Source organism: Pholis gunnellus, assembly GCF_910591455.1.
Source record: "Pholis gunnellus genome assembly, chromosome: 5".
In the NCBI taxonomy this organism is placed as follows: domain Eukaryota; kingdom Metazoa; phylum Chordata; class Actinopteri; order Perciformes; family Pholidae; genus Pholis; species Pholis gunnellus.
In genome coordinates, this window is record NC_136531.1 from 14,268,166 (window position 1) to 14,295,790 (window position 27,625).

A 27,625-nucleotide genomic window follows, 5' to 3' on the forward strand; every position below is an offset into this window, starting at 1 on the left:
ATAAAAGGTTGTGCATATTAAACACATTAATACTATTAATATTTAACAGTAACAACAGAAGCTACCATCCCTCAAGAGAACCAGTCCTCCCGTTCTCTCTGTTCACCTCTCTCTGATAACACAAAGCGAATACAATAAAGTATATATAGTATATAATATAATCAAGATTCGATGTTGTTATTTTCCAGATGAGTGATGGCTGAGTGGAGAGCAGTGGAGACGGCATCCTCTGTGGATCTCTTGGCTCTGTATGCAAACTGGTGAGGGTCCAGGCTGGCTGTCAGTGATGGCATCAGTTAGCTTGTTGGCACATGTTTTTAGAACACAACCAGGGATGTTATCGCAGGCCCAGCAGCTTTACTCATATTCACTCTCATCAGGGTTTTCCTCACATCCGCTGTGGATACTGACAGTGGCCAGTCCTCTGGAGGCGGGGCAGGCTTGACAGCTGACTCTTTGTTGAGGAGATCAAAGAGAGCATAAAAGGTGTTCAACTCATCTGGTGACGTGGACACATGATGGGGGCGCTCCTGCTTTTATAGCCTGTGACATTTTTGATCTTTAGACAGAGAGAGAGAGAATCCTGTGGGCATAGAAATACCAACATAGGTGATTTTTCTTTTTCCAAAAAAACACACATTTTGTGTAAAAAAATGGCTGCTCAAAAATACCTTGTATGTGTCTGCTTGGATTTGAAAGTTCACTTAAGCCAAATTCTTGTAAAAGGACAGTATTATAATCACAATGTACTTTAAGTATCAAAAGTTTGGCTACTGCTTATACAGGATAACCCCTTTCAGAATGATATATATATTATCATATTGTAGGATTATAATTACCGATTATTATTGGGGAATTTAGTTCCTAGCTTCTGACATTTATAGACAAACGGTTAAACGATTAATTGTAAGAATAACTGGCAGATAAATTAGTAATGAGAAGTGATAGTTGCAGCCTTACTCGTTTTAACTATTTTATTTACTGCTGGGTAGTTTAAACTATAACAAATCATCAGGATTTAATAAGCTCATCATGTATTTTGGATATAAACTTGCAAAGCATAGTAATAGTCTTTAACAATAATCTCATAAATGTGTTGGAGTAAAAGAACAATATTTACCTCTGAAATGTAGTAGAAGTGTGGAGAAGCATAAAATGGAGATACTCAAGGAAAGTACAAATACCTCAATGTTTTCTCAGGTAAAGTACATGAGTAAATATATTGTCGACCACCAGTTCACAGTCCCCAAAATAAACTTGAATACAACTCATGCATTGACTATTATCCTGCATTGTAATAGCAGCAAATGACCACATGAGGGCAACATAGGCACTCTACTGATACGTGTCCTCTTTAATTTTAGAGGATATTTCCATAAGCAAAACTAAAATAATGTGAGGTATTCCGTTTAATGGCTGGAAGGTGAGAAAAAGAGGCAATCCTGAATGGGTATGAAATACAATGGCCGTAATTAATTATACCATTTACTTTATTAAAAGTATAGTATGTAGTATTATAGTATTTTAAGCATGAATACTATAATTTATACCAGGGCCTACAAAGACTATTTCTATGGAAGCCCATTTCTGGAACTGTGATGAAACTTACTTAAAATAATGTTTTAGTATCTCATAATAATGACTTAGTATCTCATAATTATCACTTAGTATCTCATAATAATGACTTAGTATCTCATAACTATGATTTAGTATCTCATAATAATGACTTAGTATCTCATAATAATGATTTAGTATCTCATAATAATGACTTAGTATCTCATAACTATGATTTAGTATCTCATAATAATGACTTAGTATCTCATAATAATGATTTAGTATCTCATAATAATGACTTAGTATCTCATAACTATGATTTAGTATTCCATACTTATGACTTAGTATCTCAATTATGACTTATGAGTCACAATTACGAGAGGGAAATTAAATTAAATGGGGTTTTATTATTAAATAATGATTTTATAATATTAATCAAAAGAAACAAAAACTTCAATAAATGTAATTGCACTGTTGTTGTTTTTTGCTATAACCTATTAACAATAGCTGTCAGACTAAATGAATAAGGGAATCATGAAGAAGTAATACTGTCATTGTGTCAACCTAAATTTCAAATTTCAAATTTGAAAAACGCCCCCTCGTGCTGTTCCGCTCCGTTCTCGTCCATGCTGCTCGCCCCCACCTCTTCCCCCCAGCGGAGAGGAAGAGCAGCGACAAGTGAACAACAAGCCAAGGCAAGGAAGATAGGAAACAGCATAGGTGGGTGTTTTCTCTCCGTCTCCATTCAGAGCGCTCTCGCCCTGCGGTGGACAGTTTATCTGTGCAGTTGTAACGTGTTTGCTCGACCACGCCGAGGTTGTTTTTGTTGTCTCATCTCAACTCACTTCCTCTCCGAGCTGCGGGTCGAGGTTTTTTTTTTGGATCGTGTCAGCTCAGCAGCAGCAGCAGCAGCAGCAGCAGTCCTCGGCTAGGCTAGGCCTGAATCCACCTCGCAAACACTTATGGACTTTGAAAAACAAGCATAACACTCTCCAGAATCGGTAAAGGCCCGTCTTTTGGTGTTTCGTGCTCGGTACAGATGGTCGGGATGTGTTGTGGGTTGGAAAAAAAGGGGGGCGACCTTTATTTTGGTGAACTTGGTTGTTGTAAACGCAGCGTTAGCAGGGTAGCTACGATGGCACAAGCTAACTCAGCTAGCATAGGTGTATTCCTGTCGTTAGCATGATGGATAACTTATTTAGAGGGAGAGTTTGGGAAAAGTTAAATAAAACGTATGCGTGTATTTAAAACGGGTTGATATCAAGACAACTGAAAAACATGAATTATCCATGTAACGTTGACTAACAGTTTATTACATGAACGGTGTGGTTTGTGGGTGGCTGCTATAACGTTATAACATTACACGTTGAGTCTTATGAGTTACCAGGCTTAACCGCCCGTTTGTTCACGAGCTATAAAGGTACTCGCGACAGGTGAGAGTACACGGAAGTGATCGGCCAGCCCGCAGCGTCACGGACCACAAGTTAGGAGTCGAAGTCCAGTGTGTCTTATCAGTCTCCCATTATGTACTGTACCTGAGACGCCCACTCTCTGCGGACTGTGGAGCTGCACGGTGCTTTCAGGTGACTAAGCTCGCATGGCGTGTGTCTTTTTTTTAGAAGACTTTTGTTCCTTTGTGTTGAAAGTCTACACATGTGTGAAAACACACTGTTCAGTGTTTCAGCAGCTGTCTTTAGATGTGGTCTGCAAGGTAGAGGATGGAGACATGAGGGGTGGTGGTGGAGCAGGGGGGAGGCAAGAACCTGTTGTGTGGGTCTGGATATGTGGGTGTGGTAATAAGGTGGCAGGCATGTTTGTTGCCTCATTATTCAGTCCCTTGTGTAGAGGCTTGCTACTCAGACACCTTCTCCATTTCCAGTTCTTCAGTGTGATCGGGTGCTGGATTACTCAGAGGGACCTGACTATATCTGCGTTAGTGGATCGCTCCTGGAGTAAGCTTGCTGCTTTTAGTTTGCGGTCCTTGGTCTTCATTAGTTTCTGTGTGTGTGTGTGTGTGTGTGTGTGACGTTCCACAATAACAACATGCAGACCAACCTGACATATGTTTGACCGCTTGTCTTAAGATATCTGAGTTGGTACAGTCAGCTGATCGGTGAGTTTTAGTGCAGCATGGACATGCCTGTCATATTCCTCTTAATGCCCGGGGGGCATTGTCTGCTTCGGCCTGCTGGAACAGAGATGGGGAAAAGATTGGGAGCAAGTGTGGACATGCAGCTTTCTCAGAAATGTTCCTTCTGTGAAGATGTAATAAAAAAAAAAAAAAAAAGGAGGGGCAACAATCTTAAGTTGGACGTTTCTTTCGCTGCCTAGTTTTCCGAGCCATTTTGTCTGTGGGGGCTGAAGTCTTGCTGCTAAGCCAGTTGTTTTAACCAGGGCTATCATTTGTGAGCCTCTGTAATGACGGGCTTTCAGAGCACACCACGGGTGTGTCCCTCTGACACACAGAAGCTAGGGTTTTCTTACATTTGCTCCTCCTCCTCCCTGTCTGTTCTCTCTCTTCCGCTCTCTACTTCCAATGGTTACACCTACAGTCTGTGTTTTTATTTGAACGGTGTGCACGTCCAATTGCTTTCAATGCAGTGCAGGACATGTGAGATAGTGTACACGGAGCGAAATCAAAGTGCACAGATTTCTAAATCCGTGAAGGGAAACTGTCGCTCGGTGCTGGTGGTTATCTTCTTGGAAAGAATTGAGCGCCAGTTCTCACTTTTATGGTCCTCACTGCAGCTATTTAACCCACTTCCTTGTTAAGTGGTAGTCACACTCTGATTGCAGGTCACCAGTGGTGAAATCTTTACCGACGGCTGAATGTTGGCTTTTAGTTTGTTTGGCGATTGACCGGGAATGTTCAATACTTGTCGAGTTTTTACGCATGTTTTGTCATTTTAAATGTAGTATTACTGAACTTCTGTGTTTTGTGATGAGTAAACATCTCTTTGTTGACGAGGATGAATGAGGTGTAATTGGAGAATAAGATGGTGTAGTTGGCCTAAATGTAGAGCTGGCCTACGTTGACTAAATTAAATATGGCCATATCTTACAACTGGGGAGACGGTACGCCAACATTTATTGACTTCCAGTGAACTTGTGATAGTAATGTTAGTTTATGACATATAGTCATAAATAAAGACATGAAGTTTGACATGTGTAAGGAGTTTTGTCCGATACCCATTGCAATAATGTGATTACTCATCATTTTGATTATGTTCTATGTTTACTTTTGATTCACTTTGGTTACATTTGGCATATATAGAGTGGCTCCTCTTTTGCTACCAGACGACACTCGGTACTTTATCCGTGCAGGGACTTGAACCCGCCACCTTCTGGTTCCCAAGCCAAGTCCCCATGAGGTGGTTAGCCACCCAGATACTGATACATTCTGTCTTGTGATCGATTTAGTTCAAAGATAATGACCTAATCAATAGCCACAATCGTTACATTTAGGCATTTGTTGCGTGAAATGGCCCTCCCCTCTTTTTTGTAAAAGTCTGCTGGAGGTAAATTACTAACTGAATGGAATAGCAGAGCAGATAATGCAATTAATTGTTCACTTCACACAGAAAAACAATAAGTAGAATCAGCAGAAAATGAACTGCATTCTTGATTATTAAAGTTATTAAGCAAGCAAAAATGCCCAACATGTCGTGGTTGTAGCATTTCTGATGGTTTGCTTCTTTTTGTGATGTATTCAGTAATGAAAATAATCATTCACTGCAGCCCTTATATCACTCAAACGAGTTGATACTGTTGCTGAGGAGAAATTATTTTGTAATGTGGCCAAGAAGGCATTTATTGTTCATTTCACTCTGCCAGGACATTTATCACCTAACTATAAGAAAGAAAAACCAGATCATATCCAGCCTCTGAACCTATGGTTGAACAGATTTGTTTTGGCTGTTTCATGCTCTATGAATTACAGTCGCCTGCCTGCTTCCTTCCTCACTCAGAATAGTAACGTGGTGTCCTGTAGATTAGACAGCTGGCCTTGCAGAGGTCCCCGATACGTCTGTGCGGTGGGTGGGCGTCTGTGCATGTGCACTCTCTCTGCAACTACCACACTGAAGGGGGGTTTGGTGGTTTCAAGTCAGGACGACAAAGGCGGTAGTATTTGGATGTGGGCCAAGGCTAACACACACACAACACACACACACACACACACACACACACAGACAGACAGGCCAAATCTCTGTGACCATTCAAATGAGGCTGAGTCAGCGTAGCACTTGGCCAAGCCACAACAGCATTTTACCATAGCTTCACCTCAGCTGTGTGTGTGTGTGTGTGTGTCTGTGTGTGTGTGTGTGTGTGTGTGTGTGTGTGTCAGCTTGCCAGAACCACAAAGTGACTATGTCGCTGAAATAGCAATGTTAGCATATGATAATGAAGGAATACACAGCATTCTCAATACTCAGTGGGCTCTGGGTGACAGACTGTCTGTGAGTGTGTACCTCACAAAGTTTTCAGTGAGTAGTGGACACTGATGGTGTGTGTGTACATCTGTGTTGGCTCAGGATGGCAAGTGGCTTAGCAGGGTCGTTCTAGGGCTATCCCATTAGCAGATACAATTTAGCGTAGCTGCTAATGGCCATACAATAGATTAATGCCTAATGCCCAGGCTTTATGTGGCTAAAGCCTTTTAAAACTCTCTCACAAGCCACGACTCCCTTCCACAGAAACGTTAGTGGTGGGACTTGTGTAGCTGTAGAGCTCGTGCGGTTCTGTCTGTCTGTCGCACGGAGACACAAGAGGCCGTCTTCCTCTGTGCTCTAAAAGAAGTGTTGACGTTTTGACAGAGCCGCAAACAATAACTCTTACTGCGGTATGTGGACTTATCTGACATATGCCGTCAGTACTCCATTGCCAAGTTGAAATCTTGGTCCCTGTTTTGTCCCTGTGTGTTATGTGCCGACGGCTGACACAACAAACGCATATTTGTAGCTTGCTGGCACATCTAGTTCCCCGTTTTCTTTTTGAGTTTGGGATCTCGGTGAACAGATCCGTCTTGTTGAGTGAAGTCAAGGTTTTAAGTTGTGACGCATTCTTAGCTTTACACAGGGGTGACATATACCCACTTGAGATCATTTCAAAACCATCTCTCCATCTGTGAACATTATCCACTAAAGAAGCACTTTGTCGGTTTGTGGTCGGACGTCCCTGCTTGGATCAGATAAAGTAATGGGCCTCGACTCTTGTCTTGCCGGGATTGAAGTGTTTGGCCAGGAAGAAAACACGTTGGTGTGAGAGATGGATGAGAGAGTGAAGGGCTCCCTTATTAGGACAGTTTCCAACAGCTGAGACAGGATATGACACGCTAAATCTCACTGTGGAATGTATGACAATGGCGGTGCCGTGTGTGTTTCTGTCCACAAATGGGTCTCCACACACACACACACACACACACACACACACACACACACACACACACACACACACACACACACACACACACACACACACACACACACACACACACACACACACGTACGTAAAGAAACAAGGCAGTATTAACTTCACCAGAACTTGCCACAACTCTGTTTGAGTATTCAAGGATATAACCACCAGCCAGGCACACCCGCCACCTTTATTTAGTCTCTGACCCACATACACAATCACTCGCCCTCACACAGATGTGTGCACACACACACACACAACCGTGCTGGCATTTGTGCACACTCGAAACTTCATACAGGAGTCTTTGTTCACTCAGCCAGTCCAGGTTGTGCAGATGGAGAGCAGATTTGATCTACATGAGTCAGTGAACTTTGAAGTAGAACATTTTTTGCTTTTTGCCCAGGTTTGGAGATGAGCCACGCTCATGTCATCCCGTTATTACACAGACACTGTAGAAATACTCTTCCCGTGATTCCTCCCTCACCAGCGTCCCTGCTGAGGAAGTCTGTCATTGTTTGAATTTGGGCCGGAGTTCACTTGTTATCATGCCTCCGTAGTTTCGGTTTAGGTCATCCATGGCACGTGTTCAAGCTGCATTTTTGTCCAAAAGTCCAGGCTGACATGTTGACAGTATAAAAACCAACCTTTCTACTTATTGTCGTTGCTGTTTTGCACCTTAATTCAGACTCTTATTTTGAAATGCATGTCGGAGTATGTTACCTTCCCTTGAAATGTGTGGTGTCAAGCCCACACCTTTACATTTGAATAATCTCACCATGTTAGGAAAGTAAAAGTTCAGAAGTAGAAGCAGACAGGTTCTACCAATTTGTAAGAAGATGTGTTGGTGAGCACAGTAAAGAGTAACAAATGTGAATTGTTGTCTGAAGTCACCATAGTCTGTCAACCAAATGGAATTTGCCTTGGGGGTGAAGTTGTGCCCTAAAGCACTTAAATATTCATTTTATTTTAAGCAAAGAAGAAGGAATTATTATCATGCAGCGGCCGTTATGTGTCTTTAACATTGACATCATTGATGTATTGCATCCATTATAACTTGCAGAGCACTGTAAGTATAGTAGAAAGATGGGGAAAACGAGGCGGGTCTTGTTTTCCCTGCTGTGGAGAACACACCCTCTCAATTCAAAAACACCTCTGGATTTTTAAATTTGGTGTAACTGGATCGCGTGATGCCGTCTCGCCATAACGCCTATGAATGCCCTCACACGTGCACTCATCTCCCTCCTTCTCGCTCACTTTCCCTGCATCCTTGGAGTGAAGAAGTGCTAACGAGCTTCCACACGCTGTAATTGTCTCTCTTCGTGTATCTCACCTTCTCTCTATTTTTAACCTCACACAGCAGAAGGTGACGAAACGTGCTGAAATCTTGCTGGTAGTTCGCTTCCATTCCCCCGCTCAGCTGACGCCGGTCCCACCTCAAAGTTGAACCGAATAATCACTTTTTGTAGTTGGATTCTCAAGTAGTGAGCTCTCTCTTTGTCCCTGCTGTTCGTCCTCACTGTTTTCTCGCTCTGGTTCTGTCTACTCGCATCTTCTCTGCACCTGCTTCTTTATCTCCCCAGTTCTCTCTCTCTTGCATCTTTATCTTCCCTTGCTTTTCCCTCCTGCGTCAGCTCCTGCTGCCTTTATCCTCTAAATTTCCTCTTCATTAGCACTTAAAGTGTGTGCGCTCCCAGATGTGCACGGTGCCGGGGCCCTTCTGTCTTTGTATCTAATGTGCATGGGTGGTTCAGCCTCGCTGTTTATCTTGTACTTTGATTGAATCCCGGTGTTGGTTGGATCCCCTCTACTCTCTGGTGTTGACCCTGTCCTGTCCTGTCCTGTGCTCTGCTCTGCTCTGCTCTCAGCGAGTGAATGGAGCAGTGTGCGAGTACGGCCTCCCTGCTGGCCTCGGTGCGGGAGCAGGAGAGGCAGTTTGAGATGCTGAGCCGAGCTCTGGAGGAGGAGCGGAGGTCGTGTGCCGGCACCCTGCCCCGCCCCCTCCCCAACATGCAGGTAACACGGAACAAACCCCGCCCACCCCCTCCCACTTTCCACCCACCCTCACCCACATTTTCCATCGAAAAGTCCTTCGGATTCACCCCATCCCATCTGTGTGCACTGGCTGGATGGCAGCAGAATCCAAACCAAATCTGTAGCAAAAGAGACCTCCTCAGCAGGTTTTTGTCAGGCTGGAGTCTTGGAAGTGCGCTTGAATTTTGCGTGTTTTAAAAAAGGCGACTGAAGCACCTCCCAGTACAGCCTTCCTGAGGAGGTCATTTGCACCCATCCTCCATTGGTTCCTCCAGTAACAGTTCATGTCTTATTCAAATCAAAAGTCCTCCCATCATCATCATCATCGTCATCGTATCTCTCCACCAATCAAGCTTAACAACAGTGTAACTCATCATGTTTGTCTTGACTTGTCCATTGGAGTTTGCATGCAGAGCGATGTCTGGGCTGACATAATGTTTGTTGTTATATTTGGCTTTTCCCGGATGATCGTCTACGGTTTACCCATGTAGCTACAGTCAGCCAGCTGTTTATTTATAATGTGTTATATTTATATTTGTGGTATAAGAAACACCCCCTCAGCTGCTTTTTTCAGTGTGGCAAAGTCCTTTTAGTTCGGACAAATGTCCAGTCCTATGTCGTCGGCTGTGAATTCTTGGTAATCATCTTGATTATTGAGTCTGTTTTCATATTTAAAGTGTGTTCTGCTATTTGCTTACACACCATCTTTACCACCTGTGGGTCAGTTACCTGTTTGAGAGACTGCAGAGTGGCTTCGTGCTCTGAGTTTACCTCGCTGGCACACCCACCAACTCTGGCTCGTTCTTTTGCTTCCTTATTGACACGCTCAGTCATTAGCGTGCGTGAGTAAACCAGCACACACACACACACACACACACACACACACATACACACACACACACACACACACCACACACACTTTTGTCCCTGAGGCAACCTTTGAAACACGCTCTCATAAACAAACTGGGCTCTCTCACTTTCCTTTCTTTCGTTTGTCGCTCCTGCATGTGGGCAGGCATTGTCCAGGACACATCCCAGTCTCAGGTATTTCTAGTGGCAGAAACGTCGGTTGTGCGTGTTTTAATGAGAACAGGACAGAAATGTAGCCTGTGCTGGTTCTTATCTCTGTTGTGTGTGTGTGTGTTTACATAGCCCAAAGGCTTCGGCATGCCTCGGTTACTCTCCCAGGCAGAGCAAACCCGACTTTCGTCATTACTGACAGGTTCCCGCATGCTCACATCTGCCCCGCACTTTCCACTATTCTCTCTGATGGAGTCCTTATCTGAACTAGAGAGATTTGCTTGAACTAAGTCTTGTTTATTTGATCTGGGCAAAGTAGCACTTAAAAAGGTTGTCATTGCTCCTCCTGCAAGTATTGTTTCCAGCTTTTTATTTAAAATACAACATTTCTGTCGGCTTGAGACAACCGTTCCCCATCTCTGAATCACTGTTGGGAAATCTTACCCCTTGGCTGTGCCCTCTTTAACCCCCATTGTAGTGGAGATAAAGCAGGAGAGATGCAAAGAGCTCCCCCTGTGGCTGGAATGATAAGTGCACCACACCCATCGGCACTCTTAGGCGGGCAATGCTGGTGGTGTCGACTCATAAGAGAAAGAAGTTTGTCTCTTTGTTCGTCTCTCTCTCTGTGGATCATTATTCATTTCATTACTAATTATTTCATCCTTTTAATTGCATTATCACAGTTCATTCATAAGTTTGTTGGATTAGTGTGTTCAGTTTGTGTTTAAGGGTTGAGAGTGTTGACATGAAAGCCTTTCTTTGTGTTCATGAGGTTTACATACCTTTGGACTTCATGTCATTCTTTACCGCCGTCTAGACCACAAGCGTGTCGAGATGCGTTTTTTTTACTCGCACGTCTCAACCAACACTCGCACTCTCTTCTTAATTCACGCAGCTGTCTGCACCGCTTCTGTGCAGGCTCTCGTCTCAGCTGCATCCTACGGGTGGAACCGTAATACGCACTTAAAAGCGAGGTTGATCACCAATAACACCACTACTTCATTACATTACAACAATTTCAGTTTATTACATGTTGTAGGGGTTTATCATTAATTTACCGTTTTAATTGTTGAACTTTTATCATATTATCTTTTCTTATAATATGACTTTGATTTAATTATTTCTGATGTTGCCCTGTGTTCTGTAATCCTTATTTTAATGGACAAAGCTTTTTAAAAAGTGTTTTGTAAATTCAGTTTGCTTTTAAATTATTTTTTTTTCTGTCTTCTCTCAAACTGATCAAATCAGACATTCAGGCTGTCCTCACACAAGAGGCCGACGTCACGTTTGTGGTCTAGAAACAGGGCGACGGCCCAGATTTTGGCTGAAACGCACAGCAAACTTCAAACCAAAGCATTAGAACTGCCACGGACTTTTGCTGTAATCATCGTAATGCAACACATTAGAAAAAATTAAGATGCTTAACATAGCATCAAAGTGCGTAAAACTTCACAAGATAAAGTTGGGCGCCATTAACATTCAAATGAAAGTTGACGATGGAACCAATCAATGCGTTGGATCCCCTCTTATGTATTTTGATCTCCCTGCAGAACGGACGCATTCCTTGTGATGCAGACATAGAGAGGCTGACACTGAACGAGGGTTACATCAACGGGACACATCATGTAAGGAGCCCTTCAGCTCTTCAACTCTTAAGATGGTTCACCCCGAGGATATCCCACGAGACTTATATTTGAGTTTTTTCTTTTCTCTGAAATGTATGTGCAGTTCAGGATGGAGCCTGGTCAGGTGGTGCAGGAGACATACACGGTGGAGGACGATCCCCAGGAGGTGCCACCTGTTGTCTCTGTGGAGACCGGTGAAGATGGGACCACACGGCGGACAGAAACCACGGTAAATTACAGTTTTGTGTCGTGTACATTTGTATCTTAAAGTCTGTCCTGTTAGTGACACCTTAACCGTTGAATCTTGTCCCCCGCCTCCCTTCTTTTGCTTGTTAAGGTGAAGAAAGTAGTAAAGACCACCACCACTCGCACAGTCATCCCTTCCGTGTCAGACACACTTTCCCTGGATGGTGGGGGTTCAGTGACAGGCATGGGGGGCTACCCTGCACCCATGGTCTACAGACAGGGACCCGGAGGTGGCGTGCCCATGGACTACCCCACTCACACTGTGCCCCGCAACTACCAATACGGACCGCCGGTGGGTTACGAGGACTACCGAGCTGGGCCCCCATCTGATGCCTACACAAGCCTTAGCAGGGGGGCTCGCATGGATGATCGCTACAGGTATAGTTTTTGTTGAAGCTCATGTAGACAAGGTAGACATTAACTTTAAAATTTTATGGATAATCTGGCCAATAGTTCCATCACTTCCCTGTCCCTCCCCTCTCCAGACCGGTCCATCAAGACGGTTACAGAACTCTGGATCCGAGCTACAGAGCCCCCAGCAGGAACCAGCTGGACCCCTATGCTGCTCAGCCACAGGTATCTTCAACAATCATTGCGTCACTTTTAACATCTTTTTAACGTGGTCTGCTGACACTTCCAGATTGACTTGCCGTATTTGGTGTTTTCCTTCCATGCTATATGTTTGGATAATATGATTGCAGGAGTACACGCATATACAAGACCTAGCATGAGTTCACCCCAGCATTTGGCTTGAGGCCTCTTATTATTTTGGATCCTGTCCCTGTGTAGGTTGGGCGTATGGGAAGTGCCCTGGAGCTGTCCGCCATGACGAGGTTTGTCCCAGAGCCGTACGGTCTGGAGGATGATCAGCGCAGCATTGGCTACGATGAGCCCGACTATGGCATGGGACACCCGATGCACTACAGCACCGTGCCTCGCAACCACAACGCATTCCCCCACGGGCTCCCACGCAGGACTGGGTATGTTGGGTGTTTTTGTCTCGATGTATGTTTTACATGCATGTACTCTACGTACTGTCTGTGAGTCATCTTTGAGAGTGATGTTTAATAATTGATTGTATAAGAAGAGCAAATAATAACGTTCATTTACAAATGTTCTCCTCCTCCCTCGCCAGGAGTTATGAGGGCACCTTGGATGGCGACATGAGCGGCCCAGGGGACATGTACTTTTGGGGAGGAGCGCCGCTGGCCCAGGGGGAGAGAGGTAGCATGGCTTCATTGGACAGCACTTTAAGGAAAGGTCCCGGTCCTGGCCCCAGTGGCTGGCGTCAACCAGAGCTGCCGGAGGTCATCGCCATGCTGAACTACAGGCTGGACCCGGTCAGGAGTAACGCAGCTGCATACCTGCAGCATCTCACCTACAAAAATGACAAAGTAAGAGATGCAAGCGTATATTTTTATGGGAAAAAGCTCGGTTCCAGTGTGATGCAGGTTGGAATAGACTTTGACTAAATCAGTTGAGGAAGGACACAAGATGATTAGTCGTGAGTTTTATAGGGATACTTGAGGCATGTATGACAGAGGATATAGCAGAGAAAGACAGAAAGTTCTATTTCCACCAGAGTGGGAGTCAAGATTAGATAAGAAGCAGGTGGATGTGTGCAAAACCTTTAATTGGAACTTGTCCCAAATGTAGAACTGTCAATGTTTTAGTGGAAAATTGACGTGCGCCTCAGTCAGCATGCATTGCACATGTGTTTATAACAAGATGAACTATAGATGGATCTGGTCTGTCAAAAGCTGGGAAGACTCTGTCTTAATTTAACTTGTATGTGTTAATTCACACTACACTCTTTAATCTGCCTTTTTTTGCGTGAAACTGCGACTTTTATGCTCACACTGATCGTATGATGGTTTTGTCCAAGGCCCATTTCAATAAAGTTAATTCAAACAAGGTGACATACTGTTGCATCCTCAACAAGGTTGATAAAAAGAGAGATTTGCAGCATTACTTTGTGCAGTAGTATTATGAACTGAATGCAAGGAGAAAAGAAAACATGGAGCTGCAGATGGCTGGAAGATGCAGTTTGTTCTGCAGCAATATTCAGTTTTATAGGACAGCAGGCTCAACACTAGACCTTTAACAACAAAAAAATACTCTCGTAACATTAAAACAAGCTCACTGTAGTTTTAAGCTCCAGCTTTTCTTCCTTGGTGGTCTTTGTTTTGCTTTGTTTGTACATCATTGCATCTTTTTACTTCTTAAAAATATGGATGTTGACATCATTTGGATTTGCTGGACTGTGTAAAAAAAATCTGTAAACTAAACTTTTGGGCGCTCGTCTGCATTTATGCTTATGTTCATCCTTTTTTCTTTCCAGGTGAAGTGTGATGTGCGTCGAATGAAAGGCATCCCAGCGCTGGTCTGTATGCTTGACAACCCAAACAAAGAGGTTAGTTGGCTGACTTTATTCGCGGCTTTCTGTTCATTCCTTACTCACCAGTGTGTTACGGTTGGAGTAGGTGGGGTAAACGTGAGGCTTAAGGGATGTAGTGTATTTCTGATGTAATAGTGAGACAGTTCAAAGGCCTGAGACGAGGTGAACTTGAGACTCGGCTCTAATACCGATTTAGAAAGTGAAATAGAAATAAGCACTACGTATTTGACTGCTCTTGGTCAAATCCTGTCGGTCAACAACTGTGCTAAATATGGTTTCGGCCAAAACATTCTGTGGTTTTTCTACGATCCCCTTTCATTTAGCACACGCTGTGGCAAGGTTTTGCTGATCTTTGTATGGGCATTACCAGACAAACCACATCATGCATTCCACTCTCGAGGCAAAGACACATCTTAATTTCACATTTCATGCTGTACGGCCAGTGACAAGTTTGAAGTCTGAGTTTGTGTGGGATGACTTGCTCTCTGGAGAAATGGGTCAAACAAAAGTCTGTCTGTGTGTGTGTGTGGTATGTTGTGTGAAGAGCTTTATAGGATCATGCAAACATGCTCAACAATGTCATTTGCATGTATGTGAGAGCAGTGCTCTCTTGACTAATAGCTCAATAAACTGTTATTGCGTCTTTATTGTAGGTTCACTATGCAGCCTGCGGAGCACTAAAGAACATCTCGTATGGCAAAGATCAAGACAACAAGATCGCCATCAAGAACTGTGACGGAGTGCCTGCACTGGTCAGGCTGCTGAGGAAGACCCGCGACCAGGACCTCACTGACACCATCACAGGTGAGAGACCGAGACAACAGCACAGCGCGACCGACGACCACATTTTTACATATTAAATATCTACATTTTGGCGCAGGGACGCTATGGAACCTGTCGTCTCACGACTCTGTGAAAATGGAGATCGTGGACCACGCGCTGCACGCCCTCTCTGACGAGGTGATGGTGCCTCATTCAGGCTGGGAGCGAGGGACCAACGGAGCGGGAGGAGGGGAGGAGAACTGCAAGCCCAGGCATCTTGAGTGGGAGACCGCCCTCACCAACACAGCAGGCTGTCTGAGGTATGGAGGGAAGAGCTGTTTGACTGCTACCGATGATATGAAGGAGGAAGGGTTGGCGGTATACAAGTGAGGACGATGGAAACATGCCAGCTCGACAGACTGACAGAGCAGTGGGATGTATGAGGGAGGAAGGGAGCAGTTAACGGAGCAGAAGAGAGGGGAACAAACATCATGGAGTGAACTTGATGAAGAGACAGAGGGGGAAGAAGCTATGTTCATCTTTTATTCCACTAATAATCAGTATAATGATACAGACTACAAATGCCTAATGTTTCCTCTCAATCAGAATAAACCCATTCTACATTGTACAGTAAATACATTCTACAACACATTTGATTGCACTTAATAAACCTTTTATAATCAGTTATAGTTTGCTCTTCTGTTTGTGGATAATATTCATACAAGAGCTGCAGTAAAATTATACTTTTATAAAGCTACGCTTTCAGTTGAAAGAAATAAGCACCAATCACTCTGTGCAAGTCCATCATGTGCCAAAGCTTGCATGTGGTAAAATTGTGCATATCAAAAGCCTTTAATCTTGACCTCTCGCACATACAAACAGGATATCTTATTCAGTTTGATATAGTGCTCATTAAAAGACAGTGTCAAATGTCAGTTATTTATTATAGAAAAGATGTGGCTGAATTGAAGAGAAGTGCAGCTTCACAGTAACTGTGGAACCAGGAGAGGGTAACGAAGGGACAAGCAGAGGACAGTGGGGCATTGACTTTTCAAGTGTAAACAGGAAGTTCTGTCTCTTATCTATGCATTCCCCTTGACCACACGGTTAATTACAGTGTTTATGTGCAGGTTTAGAAAAGTATGTGAATATTTTTTTTAATCCTGAAGACTATAAAAGTTTGGCATTTGTAGAATTGGTCCGGACAGTGTCGTCTCAGTGCACCGTATGACCACACAGAAGAGTGAAGATCTGCACCGTCATTAAAAAATACAGAGTCTATACCGTTTATCTGTCATTTTATTGATGCTGATTAAATGATTTACTATCGTACAGAGCATTGACCAGCAGCGTTGGAACTGAGTCAAAGTAGGAAACATGATTATTGAAGAGAAGGAGAACTGCTCAGGGTAAACGTACTCCCAGTGGCATATTAAGAAAGACCGCAGTCCTGGTTTGACAGGTTTGTTATGATAAGATAATCATGATGAATTTGATTTTGAAGTTTAGTAGAGCGCTAGACTTGTACACCTATTATGTTTAGCTTCTTTATTCCTACATCAGCTTGTTAGCTTGCTAATATGCTTAGTACAGCTGAGGATGATGGGATTGTCATTAATTTTACAGGTATTTGGACATAAAAGAAAGCCATTGATTAATTACAATTTTGACCATCATGATGGTGACTGATGGAAGAATAAAGGTGACTTTAAGTTTGATATTAATACCTGTAAATACAGCTATTCTAATGGCAGTCTCTCCGGCAGTCTGTGAGATACTTCGGTCTGTGAGCCACCCTGTCAAAGCATTCACTTTCTGTTTAAAAGTTATGATTGTATCTTACTTTGTTCCAGTGCACATAGAGGATTTGTTGCCAGTGACTTAACTTAATTTTATAAAAATAGCAATTTCAAAGGCCTGTCTTTGCAACATGTGAATACTCTTCCTGAACTGTTCAGTGAAGTGGAATCAGTGCCCCATGCTGTGGAGGGGAATGTGTCCTGGTATTGTGTGAGAGGGCGGGCCTGTCACTGGGGGAAAAACAGGCCAGCACAAAGGACCAAGGCTGCATGTCATTCCACAGCGTTTTCTCCCTTATGTTCCTTTCTTTACATGTCTCGTACATCAGGGAATGAAGAACTAACTGGGTCTCAGTTTCCACATGTTGCCGTCCACCCAGTCCTGTTAGATATCTAAGTAGGACAGCGTCAGAGAGCAGCTGAAGAAATTGGTCCAAGGCTGTTACTTGATCCCACCAAACTGTACTCTCTTTGTAAACCAGTAGATTTAACAGGCGTTTCATTCAAACAGCTCGCGGGGGGGGGGGCGTGTTCAAGCATTGTGTGCTGGAATCCTGTCCCCTTTAACCTCTTAACCACTTCAATTATTTCTCCAACCCTTCACGCTGCTAATCCTCGTTTTGTTTTACATTCTTGTCTCCCCTCTTCTCAACTTTCCACCGGTTCAAAGAAATGTGAGTTCAGAGCGAAGTGAGGCGAGGAGGAAGCTGAGGGAGTGTACAGGATTGGTTGATTCGCTCATGTACATTGTCCAATCCCAGATTGACTTTAAAGAAGTCGACAATAAGGTGAGTGGAACTCTTGATTTATTTGACATTAAAGGGAGAGCCCACTCTATTTTACACATCAATCTACTGTCTATGTGAAAAAAGTTGTACAAACAACTGTGGTTTCAGAGAGAGCTGTGCAAAGTCTGATAAAGTGCCTCAAGTGAGGCAATTTAAAACATGAGTTTGTATGACTGCGAGTTGGTGATTTGATGTACTTACACTGAGAGACTTGGCAGAGTTCACATTTCAATAATTCCCTCCTCTCTCTTTTTTGTTACCCCTCCATCTTTGCAGTTGATAGAGAACAGTGTGTGTCTGCTGAGGAACTTGTCCTATCAGGTGCATCGTGAGATCCCCGGCTGTGAGCGCTACCAGGAGGCCGCGCCCCTCAACCAGGGCCCCGCCCCCTCCAGCCAGAAGGGCGGCTGCTTCAGCTCCCGCAAGAGCAAAGGTCTGTTTCAGACCGAGAGAGAGAGAGAGAGAGAGAGAGATAGATAGAGGGTGTATTTGTCAGTAGGAGGAACAGTTGCAGTGATGTCACTGTTGACAGTGGTGTCTCACTAAACTGATACTCACACACACACACACACACACACACACACACACACAAAACCACTCGCTCACACAGGAATGTCAGCAATTTCCCCAACTGCAAGAAAGCTCATCCTCTCTACTGCTGCTCACTGTTTGTGTTTCACTGAGAGTATTGATTTGTCTTTTTCTCAACTACACACCTCATTTTGTTCTGTTTAGCTGCTTTTACCATGTTGCTGTTATTATTTTGCAGCATTCAGATTCTATATATTCTCTCTGGTTGTTTTTTTTGTTTTTGTTTTCTTTTTACTTGGATGTAATATAGAAACAATCTAATCAATTTATAAACGCTTGTGTGTCCGTGTTAACAGTATACATTATAATGAAGACTTAAGATAATGAGGCTGCAACATTGCTGGTTATCTGCCAATAAGTCGTTTAGTTTATGCATTGTCATACTGACACCGTAGAGAGCAGTCTGTGTGTATAACATGGTTCCATGAGCTGCTGTGTCCTATTTATTTGCTTTATTTGGCCTTTACACTTGGCATGCCACGTTGCTGATGTCTGTGTGGTGGCAGCAGTGCTGTTGTTGGGAAGCAGGTGTTAAACTAGGTGGCTCAGTTATGGCTGCTTTCCTCTTACTCACTGTAAATGCTCTCTCTTCCTCCTGTTCTGTCTTTCTCTCCTCCATTCTTCTCTCCCCCTTTTTCACGCTGGGCTACAGATGAGTGGTTTTCCAAAGGTAAGCGCTTTACCTCTGTATGACTGCACTTTGCTTCTGCTGCTGTTGTTGTAGTAGTGGTAGTAGTACTAGAGTAGCTGAGCTAACAGGTCAGTGTAACTGTCTTAGTACTAACATGCACGCCTCATGCATCTCAGTTTTTGGGTCATAGCACACATCTAACCGAACTAGAAGAACTTTACTAACAGTAGTGCTCGGCTTCTGTGTGTTTCTGAAGCTGTGCTGTTTGATTCCAGGTAGAAAAGATGAAGATGCAGCTGCAGACATAATAGACATTCCAAAGAGGACCGCACCTGCTAAAGGTAACACTGGGCTCAGTCGACAGCTTTTTAAATAGATGCATCATGCAGTACAGAAAAACTAAATATACTGTATTTTGTTCATAACATTTTTCTTTCCTGTAGGCTATGAGCTGCTCTTCCAGCCGGAGGTGGTCCGCATCTACACCTCTCTGCTGAAGGAGTCCAAGAACCCCACCGTGCTGGAAGCCTCGGCTGGAGCCGTTCAGAACCTGTGCGCCGGACGCTGGACTGTAAGAGCCGCTATGCGATTACTACCCTTGTTCCAAGTCACAGGCATTGGAATCTGAGCAAACATGAACATAGACCTTTGCAAAGCTCTTACAACATACCAAACAGAGCGTGTAAGATGATAGTCATTTATATCTGAGGGCATTTTGGGAATGGCGGCATTAGTACACACATCCCTTTCCAAAGTGCTTACTCGCCTTTTCTTGGTTTCTTGCCCATGACCTTACTTACCACTACCATGACCATGACCATTTCTAGGTACTGTGGCTAAGAGGTTAAGACTGCCACAAGATTAATTAATGTAATAATCGGGGGAAATGGGAGTTTCAATACTACTTGGCACGTCCCTTTAATAACTATCCGTGTGAAATGCCATACTTGCCTACCCCCAATAAAAATACAGTGTCATCATTTAGATAACTCTTGACAGGATTATTTACAACTAAATGCTTTATAGCTGAATTCATGCAAGCTTAACTTAAACCGGTGCTCTGTGCATTGTTTTATGAATATATGAGCGTAGATTCAGATGATGCAAATAATCGATTCCTCCTGCAAAGGGAAACTACTTAGAAAATGACAAAGGTTTGTTTGTACACAGCAGTGATGGTGTGTCAGAAAACACTAGAGTCTATCAAAGGTAGAGTAGCTCGTGCCCACATTTTTTTAAAAACAAACAATTGTGTGTCTGTTGTAGTATGGCCGATACATCCGTGCCTTGCTGCGCCAGGAGAAGGGTCTGCCCATGATGACTGAGCTGCTGGCCCACGGCAACGACCGCGTGGTCCGCGCCATGTCTGGAGCCCTCCGCAACATGGCCATTGACGCACGCAACAGAGATCTACTAGGTGAGACTTTGAGCTAGTCCTACTGTCACACAAGGATTTATTGTATGAAGAGGATGGCGTGTTTTGACGCTTCACGCTCTCCTTATACTTTGTGCGTTATCAGGTAAACATGCGGTGCCTCACCTGGTGGCCAACCTGCCTGGCGGCGGTCAGAGTCAGCCGGTGCGAGCGCTGTCGGAAGAGACGGTGGTGTCGGTTTTGAGCACGCTCCATGAGGTGCTGGGCTCCAGCCTGGAAGCAGCCAAGACCCTCAGGGCCTCACAGGGAATCGAGAGACTGGTGCTCATTAACAAGGACGGGTAAGGAGCTGATATCCGAGATCATTTTCTCTCCATGTCTGCACGTTTGTCGCCAGTTTTGAATTACATGCCTGCATTATGCGTGCTTTATAAGTCTTATCTTCTTTTTAATTACCTCTCTCTGTCCACCGGGATCACCAGTAATCGTTCTGAGCGGGAGGTGCGTGGGGCCGGCCTGGTGCTGCAGACAGTGTGGGGCTACAAGGAGCTGCGGCGCACTTTGGAGAAGGACGGCTGGAAGAAGACGGACTTCATGGTCAACCTGAACCCTCCCAGCAACAACACCAGGGCCAACGGAGGATATGAGGACAGCACTCTGCCGCTCATAGACAAAGGTCGGGAGGCAAAAGGGAAATGCCTGCATGTAAAGTTTGCAGCTCTGCGAGGCCAAATATCTCAGTTAAATTTGTTAATGTTTAGTGTCTCATGTCTTAAAGGGTCCAGTTTTAAACTAAAACAATTCATTAAACTACCGCTAAAAGTTCAACCATTACGGGCCAGATGTCTGTCTTTGTGTTACTGTTTACTTTGCTAATGCATGGAACATTTTTCACATTATCATTTTACTTTACATACAGGTCCACTCTGACTGCTTTAATTATAATATAGTGTGCAATTGCAACAGCTTGTTAATAAGCAAGGCATTGAAATCCTCCATTTCCAGTGGATTTGCCTTTCGCAAGTCAAGCATTTTACCTAAACGGATAGTTTGTATTTTTTTTAAGTGGGGTTAAATGAGTTACTTATCTACAGTCGGTGTATTACCATAAGCAGTTAGGTAATATGCTTCTACTGTAGGTAATACACTGACGATGGATAAGTACCTCACATAGCCCCACTTCAATCCAAACTATCCCTTTAAGCTCCACAGAGCTCTGCTTTAAACTCTACAAATCTGACCGTGGCAGTGTTTCAAAGAATCCCCACTCCTGTTTCTATGTGCTCTAGTTCTATACAGGCGGTTTGCAGAATGAAATGGGAGTTGCAATTAATTCATGAACGTTCGTTTCAACCTGCTTGGCGTACAAGATGTATAAGGGTTTACCACAGTGGGGCATTTTAGATAAACCCAGTTGTAAAATATCTTTTAAGATCTTTGGCGCAGTTGTTTTTTTTTTTTTATTTAAGTTTCTAAACTTCACCCATTACACACAAAAGTAACAAACTATATATTTGCAAATACTAGCTGGCTCATGCCTGACACTCGCACACCTAAACACACACACCTACACACACACACGCACACACACACACACACACACACACTATTCTATCTTTGGCAGTAGATGGTCGGGCTGTTATCACTGTGTGAACAAAAACATTCATCATTACACACCGATGCTCATCGTCTTTGTGTTTTCAACACACAGGTGGCAAAGGGGACCGGGACATGATTCCAATGAATGACATGGGACCAGGCAAGTGTGACAACAGACAATATGCACACGGACACAACTGGCCAGTATCGCACTAGATAGAACTTGTCAATGAGTAGTGTTTATTGAGATTTGTGGGGTTGTTGCATTACAAACACACACACACACACACACCTTGCTGGTTTAACATAATGTTTGTGCTCTTCAGATGCCTACTCCACACTGGACCAGAGAGGGCGAAGGAACACTCTGGATAACGCACTCGAACCTGCTGACAGAGATGCAGTCCAGGTAAAAAGTGGCCACATGAACTCGCACACCCTCCCCCCCCACACACACACACAAACACACACACACAACCCCGCATGACTGCACTTTAATGAGAATAACTCTCTCAATCCTAACATAAACTCTTCTACATACTTCACTTATCTACAGTTTCTAGAAAACTAAAATGTGTAAGACTAGTAGAACGAACAAGCTCAGTTGTTTGTGACACTCTTGCTGTAGAGCAATCCTTCACCGGATGTTATGGTCTGTTATCTTATCTGCTAATACAGTTTGCCTCTGCATCGTCTCTGTGAGAATAATTCCACTTCATTCAGGAGACGTCACTGTGAAACTGTTGAAATTGATTGCACATGATCACCTAGCTGAAAGATCAGAAATGGTTGGAAATATGCAACTGGTTAATCATGTGCAACACACACACACACACACACACACACACACACACACACACACACACACACACACACACACACACACACACACACACACACACACACACACACACACACACACCTGCTCTAGATGTTACCGTGTGAACGGACATGCTCTCACACACACAGCCGCAGACAGCATGTTGATGCATGTCTTGTTAAAGCACTGTGGTTGATCTGGGTATTCTTTTCTTCCACCTGAAACATAACGTAACATGAAACTAACCTTTTGTGACCCTCCTTTACTTTCTCATCTGATTATTATCTTCTCTTTTCTCTCTTGCTGTTCTGTTTCTCCTTCATCTTTCTTTTTCATGTTTTCTCCTTTTGGATTTTAACACTTAACCCTTTTATTTCTGTATTTGCCCCCTCCTCGCTGTGTATGCTCTCTCTATGTATGTCACCTTTGGTCTCTCTCTGCTTTCTCTATCACACACTCCTACTCTTTCTTGCTCTCTCTTGCTCTCTCTCTCTCTCAGGGAGGGATGTATGGGGAGAGGCAGGCCTCTTTGCCTCTAATGGATTCTTACGATGGTTAGGCTACACCCACTGTCACACTGCATGTCAGCGCATGGTATGTGTGTCCCACAGGCTGCTCCTCTAAACTCACTGCATGGCCAAATATCCTAGTCGTGTATTAAGAGTTGTGACTTTCTGTGTGTTTTATCAGTGACCGGTATTGTTGAGCTTCCATTGTACTGTATGTGGACTGTTTTTTAGTTTTTGTTGCTTTCCCTGCTGGTGTAAAAAGTGAAGAAGTGGTAAAGTGATTTGTTCTCCTGAGATGTGATTATAATATATTTTTCTCTTTGCACAGTTTGTGTAATTTTGGTCTAACGTGTGGTGACTTTGTTGCCAGCAGCCAATATTCTCTATTGTATTTTATACTTTATTTTCTTTAAGCCGCTGCTGTGAATCTGAATTTTAAATGTGCAATTCTTCCCGCATAGGCATGACCAACTCACATTAGCTGCTCCACATGATCAATTCCCACACTTGTGCCTCTTGGTCTCTTGCAGAAAAACTGATTGTGTGCATCACAAGACGACAACCTCCTCCCACCTACTGCCCTTGCTGAACTGACTGTGGGGGACCACGACACTACAGATGGGATTAAACTCTCAAATCTTCTGTCCCCCTTTCACTCTATTGCAGCCTCTCTTCTCTCTCTTTCCCCTTTGTTACATTCCTCCATTGCAGCTGACAAACTAATGAAACCACTCAGAAAAAATTGACGTGGCTCTACGCTCCCTGTGGACAACTGGATGAGACACTATGACCACTTTGTGCTCTGCAAGTCCCTGAACTCCAAAAAAACGCTAACCACTCAGTCAGATACCATGGCCACTACACTACACTACTACACTACAACGTGCTTGGACAACACTAATTATCTCTGACGAAAAGCAGAGACTGGCTTCATCTGAGAACTTTTCTATTTCTTGGAGGTGGGAGAGTAGACGTAAACTAATCAAACTAATTGGAAAGTCGGGATCAGAACAGGACGGTTTGTTGAAATTTTGCATAAATGGCTATTACATTCTGTTTGAAGTAATCAAGGAAACGTTTCTCTCTCTCTCGGTCTCTCTCTCTCTGATGGTTAAATACTACAAAAAAAATGTTTTCCTACCACTGAGAACCAATGTTTAATGATCTAATCAGATATGTGTAAAGCTTCTGCTTCTGTTTTGGTCGTGGTTGTTCCTCTTCTTGCTTTGCTCTGTACCACAGTAATGTATATGTGCCAAATGACACTGCTACTGCTGCGACTGCCAATACTGAATGCAAGAACTTCACACACAACTTTTACAGCTGCTACACTGAAAACTCATCTGCTTTATGTGTGCAGCTTGTGTCGCTGACAGCCCATCAACGAGATGCATGGGGGATGCTGCAGTTTCTGTATTTGATTGTGATCCATGAATATAAAAGGGTGGTGGTGTTCCTACAGACAGAAATAGAGGAGACAAATTATTCTTCATAGACGGTATAGTCTGTTTCTGTTAAATGTAAGCCCCTCAACATTGTAATTCTTAGGAGCTATCACAGGATTTGTGGGGTGCATTTACTTGTATCTGCAGGTCTGTCATCTTATGAATGTGTACATACCAGACTGTCTCTAACAGCATCTGTGTGGGCTAACTGGAGTGCCTCGCTCATTCAGGATAGGTCTGATGGGTGTGCCCAATGTGTCGTGGGTAAACAATCACGGTGTCTTTTTCTCAGCAGGTTGGTAGTTGGGAATACTGTATATGGAACTCATCAGTTTTCTATTCTGCAAAATAATATAATATGTGAACTTGTACTTATGTAAGACTGGATTCTTGTCAATGGAATTGGTTGTTGTTTTTTATAACGTATAAAACTCTTGAGTTCTGTATAACTTACTGCTTCTCAAACCCATAGCCTGGCTGGCGTTAAGACTACAGACCAGTACACGGGAGGAGACACAGCATTGGCCGCATTGCTTAAGTACAGTACAGTACAGTGCTTGTTCTGTAGAAGAATACTTATTCTTAGTGCCGAGTGAGATGTAGATACTTACTAAGTGGATGATTAAAAGAAGCACTAGGGGGGGGGTTTAATGTGTGTTTTTCTTTCTTTTTGTTACCTTTTTAATTTGTTTTCCATGCCAATTGAAACACCGACAGAGGATGCATCTCTCTCAAAGTAACACGTTGCCTTCGAGGATGGACTGACTAAAAGAGGAGAGCAAGGGTTTGTGTTCGAGCATCGCAGTGTACGGAGGCTTGGACCAGAATTTGCTATTGGAAAAAGTGGAGAAAAAAATAAAAGCACATTTAAACTATATATATATACACAAGAGTATATTTGTTAATTTTAATGGTTTTGTGTATTTCTTTTTTTAATATTGATTTGGGTTCAATCGTTTCTGGGTGCTCTTGGTGAATGCATATGCGATCATTTTATGTTTTGATTGGAAACATTCTGTATCTAGTCTGTATCTAAATTAAATGCAAAACAAGTTAACTAAATAAAATCATAGTCATCAGATACTGGATCACTAATGAAAAACAAATCTCATTCTGGACTACACTTTAATCTCTTTGCCTTGGCTCTTAAAGTTGCATATTCTCATTTATGAATGAATCATGTAACTAGCAATACTGTTTTTAATAAAAAAAGAAATGATTTTTCAGAGTTTTTTGTTTCGCCTCTTGTTTATCACACTTATTTAATAATGCATCAGTGAAGAGCAGGTCATTGAGAGAGCAGTCGCTTGGCAGGTGGAGGTGGTCTCCCCTCGTTGGCACGTGACAGAACGGCCACTAGGTGGCGCTTTGAGTTTGCGGCCCACGTTTGCAACCGCGACAATTAGGAACTAGGAGGGAGGTGACAAGCATGTGATGCCTTCTGCGACATCGGGGTTCAACGCGTTAACATACCGTTTAATGGGACAACAAAAAAAAAGCCCTTGCAAGTGCGACAGATGTATAATGCTACTGGTAAGTGTAATTTAAAGCTAATGCTAACTGTTGCCTCACTTTAGCTGCGGAGTGCGAGCTTTACTGAAGTGTTGGCCAACAGTCATCTTGCTAACATGTGGAGTTGCACCGCGTTAACATCAAACATTCATTCTTTTGGTCTTAATGTTAGATTATTAATTTATTGTTTTTCCCATTTGTCTGCTAATGCTAGCTAACGTTCAGCCACAGAGACCAGAAGAAGGTAAGTTATTGCAACTCTTTAACGCCAGTTAAAGAAATATTTTTGTCAAATTGTAAATAAGCCCGCTGTGGTTGAACAGAACATGGAATAAATGAAAGTGAGAAAGTACAAATTTACCCTCAAAAGTAAAAATGTTGCTTTTAACGTGAAGTTCACCAACATTGGCAGTGCACGAGCACAGCTCTCCACGTGCAGCTGCGATAGAGCTGCAATCACAACACTGGCGTTTGCCTCGTCTTTTAGGGAGAAGGTTGCTTTAATAATCTGGTGAAGAATTAGTTTAACGTTATTCTGTAGGGGCTTTTCATTCACAGTGGCATTACTTTAAGGGTCTCTACAAATTGAAAATGAAATAAACAGGATCAATTACATTTAAAAACTACAATGAAGTGATCCGTAGATTAAATGTAAATAGTAAAACCAAAGCAAGAACAAAAGTTCAATTATAGGCAACAGTAAACTGGTAGATTTTTTTTAAATTGGGGCCACCACTGGTACCAACAGTAGTAGGTGTACATTAAGTTCTTTATCTGACACCCCCACCTCTTATGTCCTTCCTTGCTCCCAGTACCCATGAGGCCATGCAGCGGTACAGGTGGCCAGGTTATAAGAAGCAGCTTCTTGGAGAGCTGCAGAGACAACAAAACAATGCCCAATTCTGTGATGTCCTGTTGAAAACGGAGGGTGAGCTGTGTAGCATATGCCTAAAGTTTGAAAAATGCTATTGTAATAAAATATTAACCTCTTTTTCTTGCCGTGCGTAAAGGTATCTCAGTCCCAACCCACAGTTGCATACTTGCAGCTCTGAGTCCCTTCCTGTGTCAGAAGCTCTCGGCCTCCCCGTCTCCTCCGTCGGGCCAGAAGCGCGAGCTCTGGCTCCAGGCTGTGAAGGCCCAGACCCTGCTGAAGATCGTTGGTCTTCTGTACTCTGGGGAGGTGGAGGTCACAGGAAGGGCAGAGCAGAATGACCTGCTGTCTGCAGCCCGCCAGTTTGGGATCACAGACCTGGTTGAAGGACAGAAAAATGGAGAGGTGGGGGAGGGAGAACCCCAGAAAAGTTGTTTTGGGAGTTGCAGAGAGAGGAACGAAAGCGGAAAAATGCAGGATGCACAAGTTCAGGCTGAGGGTGCTGGATGGAGAGAAACAGTTTCTTCAATTGAAAAGAGGAGTTGTGTATCTGCAGGGAGACGGAATGTTAAAGCTGATCAAAAGACAGCGGGCTGTTCTAATACACACTCCGTCCAAACTGAACATCCAACCCAAG

General features: G+C 43.4%; 1 protein-coding gene across 6 annotated transcripts; it reads left to right on the plus strand.

Moving 5' to 3' along the window:
- Positions 1-2,214: 2,214 nt before the first annotated feature.
- ctnnd1 (catenin (cadherin-associated protein), delta 1) lies at positions 2,215-25,834 on the plus strand. 6 transcript variants are annotated; one of them, XM_079158857.1, is made up of 22 exons: positions 2,215-2,274; positions 8,832-8,979; positions 11,568-11,642; positions 11,746-11,871; positions 11,980-12,266; positions 12,374-12,464; positions 12,678-12,868; positions 13,024-13,282; positions 14,230-14,301; positions 14,940-15,090; positions 15,167-15,368; positions 17,518-17,635; positions 17,912-18,068; positions 19,133-19,198; positions 19,301-19,428; positions 20,124-20,274; positions 20,378-20,573; positions 20,715-20,908; positions 21,944-21,991; positions 22,158-22,240; positions 23,151-23,245; positions 23,691-25,834. In XM_079158857.1, exons 2-21 carry the CDS (start codon positions 8,839-8,841, stop codon positions 23,208-23,210), a joined length of 2,796 nt encoding a protein of 931 aa, XP_079014983.1. In that variant the 5' UTR covers positions 2,215-2,274; positions 8,832-8,838; the 3' UTR covers positions 23,211-23,245; positions 23,691-25,834. The 6 variants fall into 6 exon arrangements, with proteins under 6 accessions (XP_079014983.1, XP_079014984.1, XP_079014986.1 ...); XM_079158858.1 differs by lacking the exon at positions 23,151-23,245; XM_079158860.1 differs by lacking the exon at positions 8,832-8,979 and having other exon boundaries at positions 2,227-2,274.
- The last annotated feature ends 1,791 nt before the right edge of the window (positions 25,835-27,625 follow it).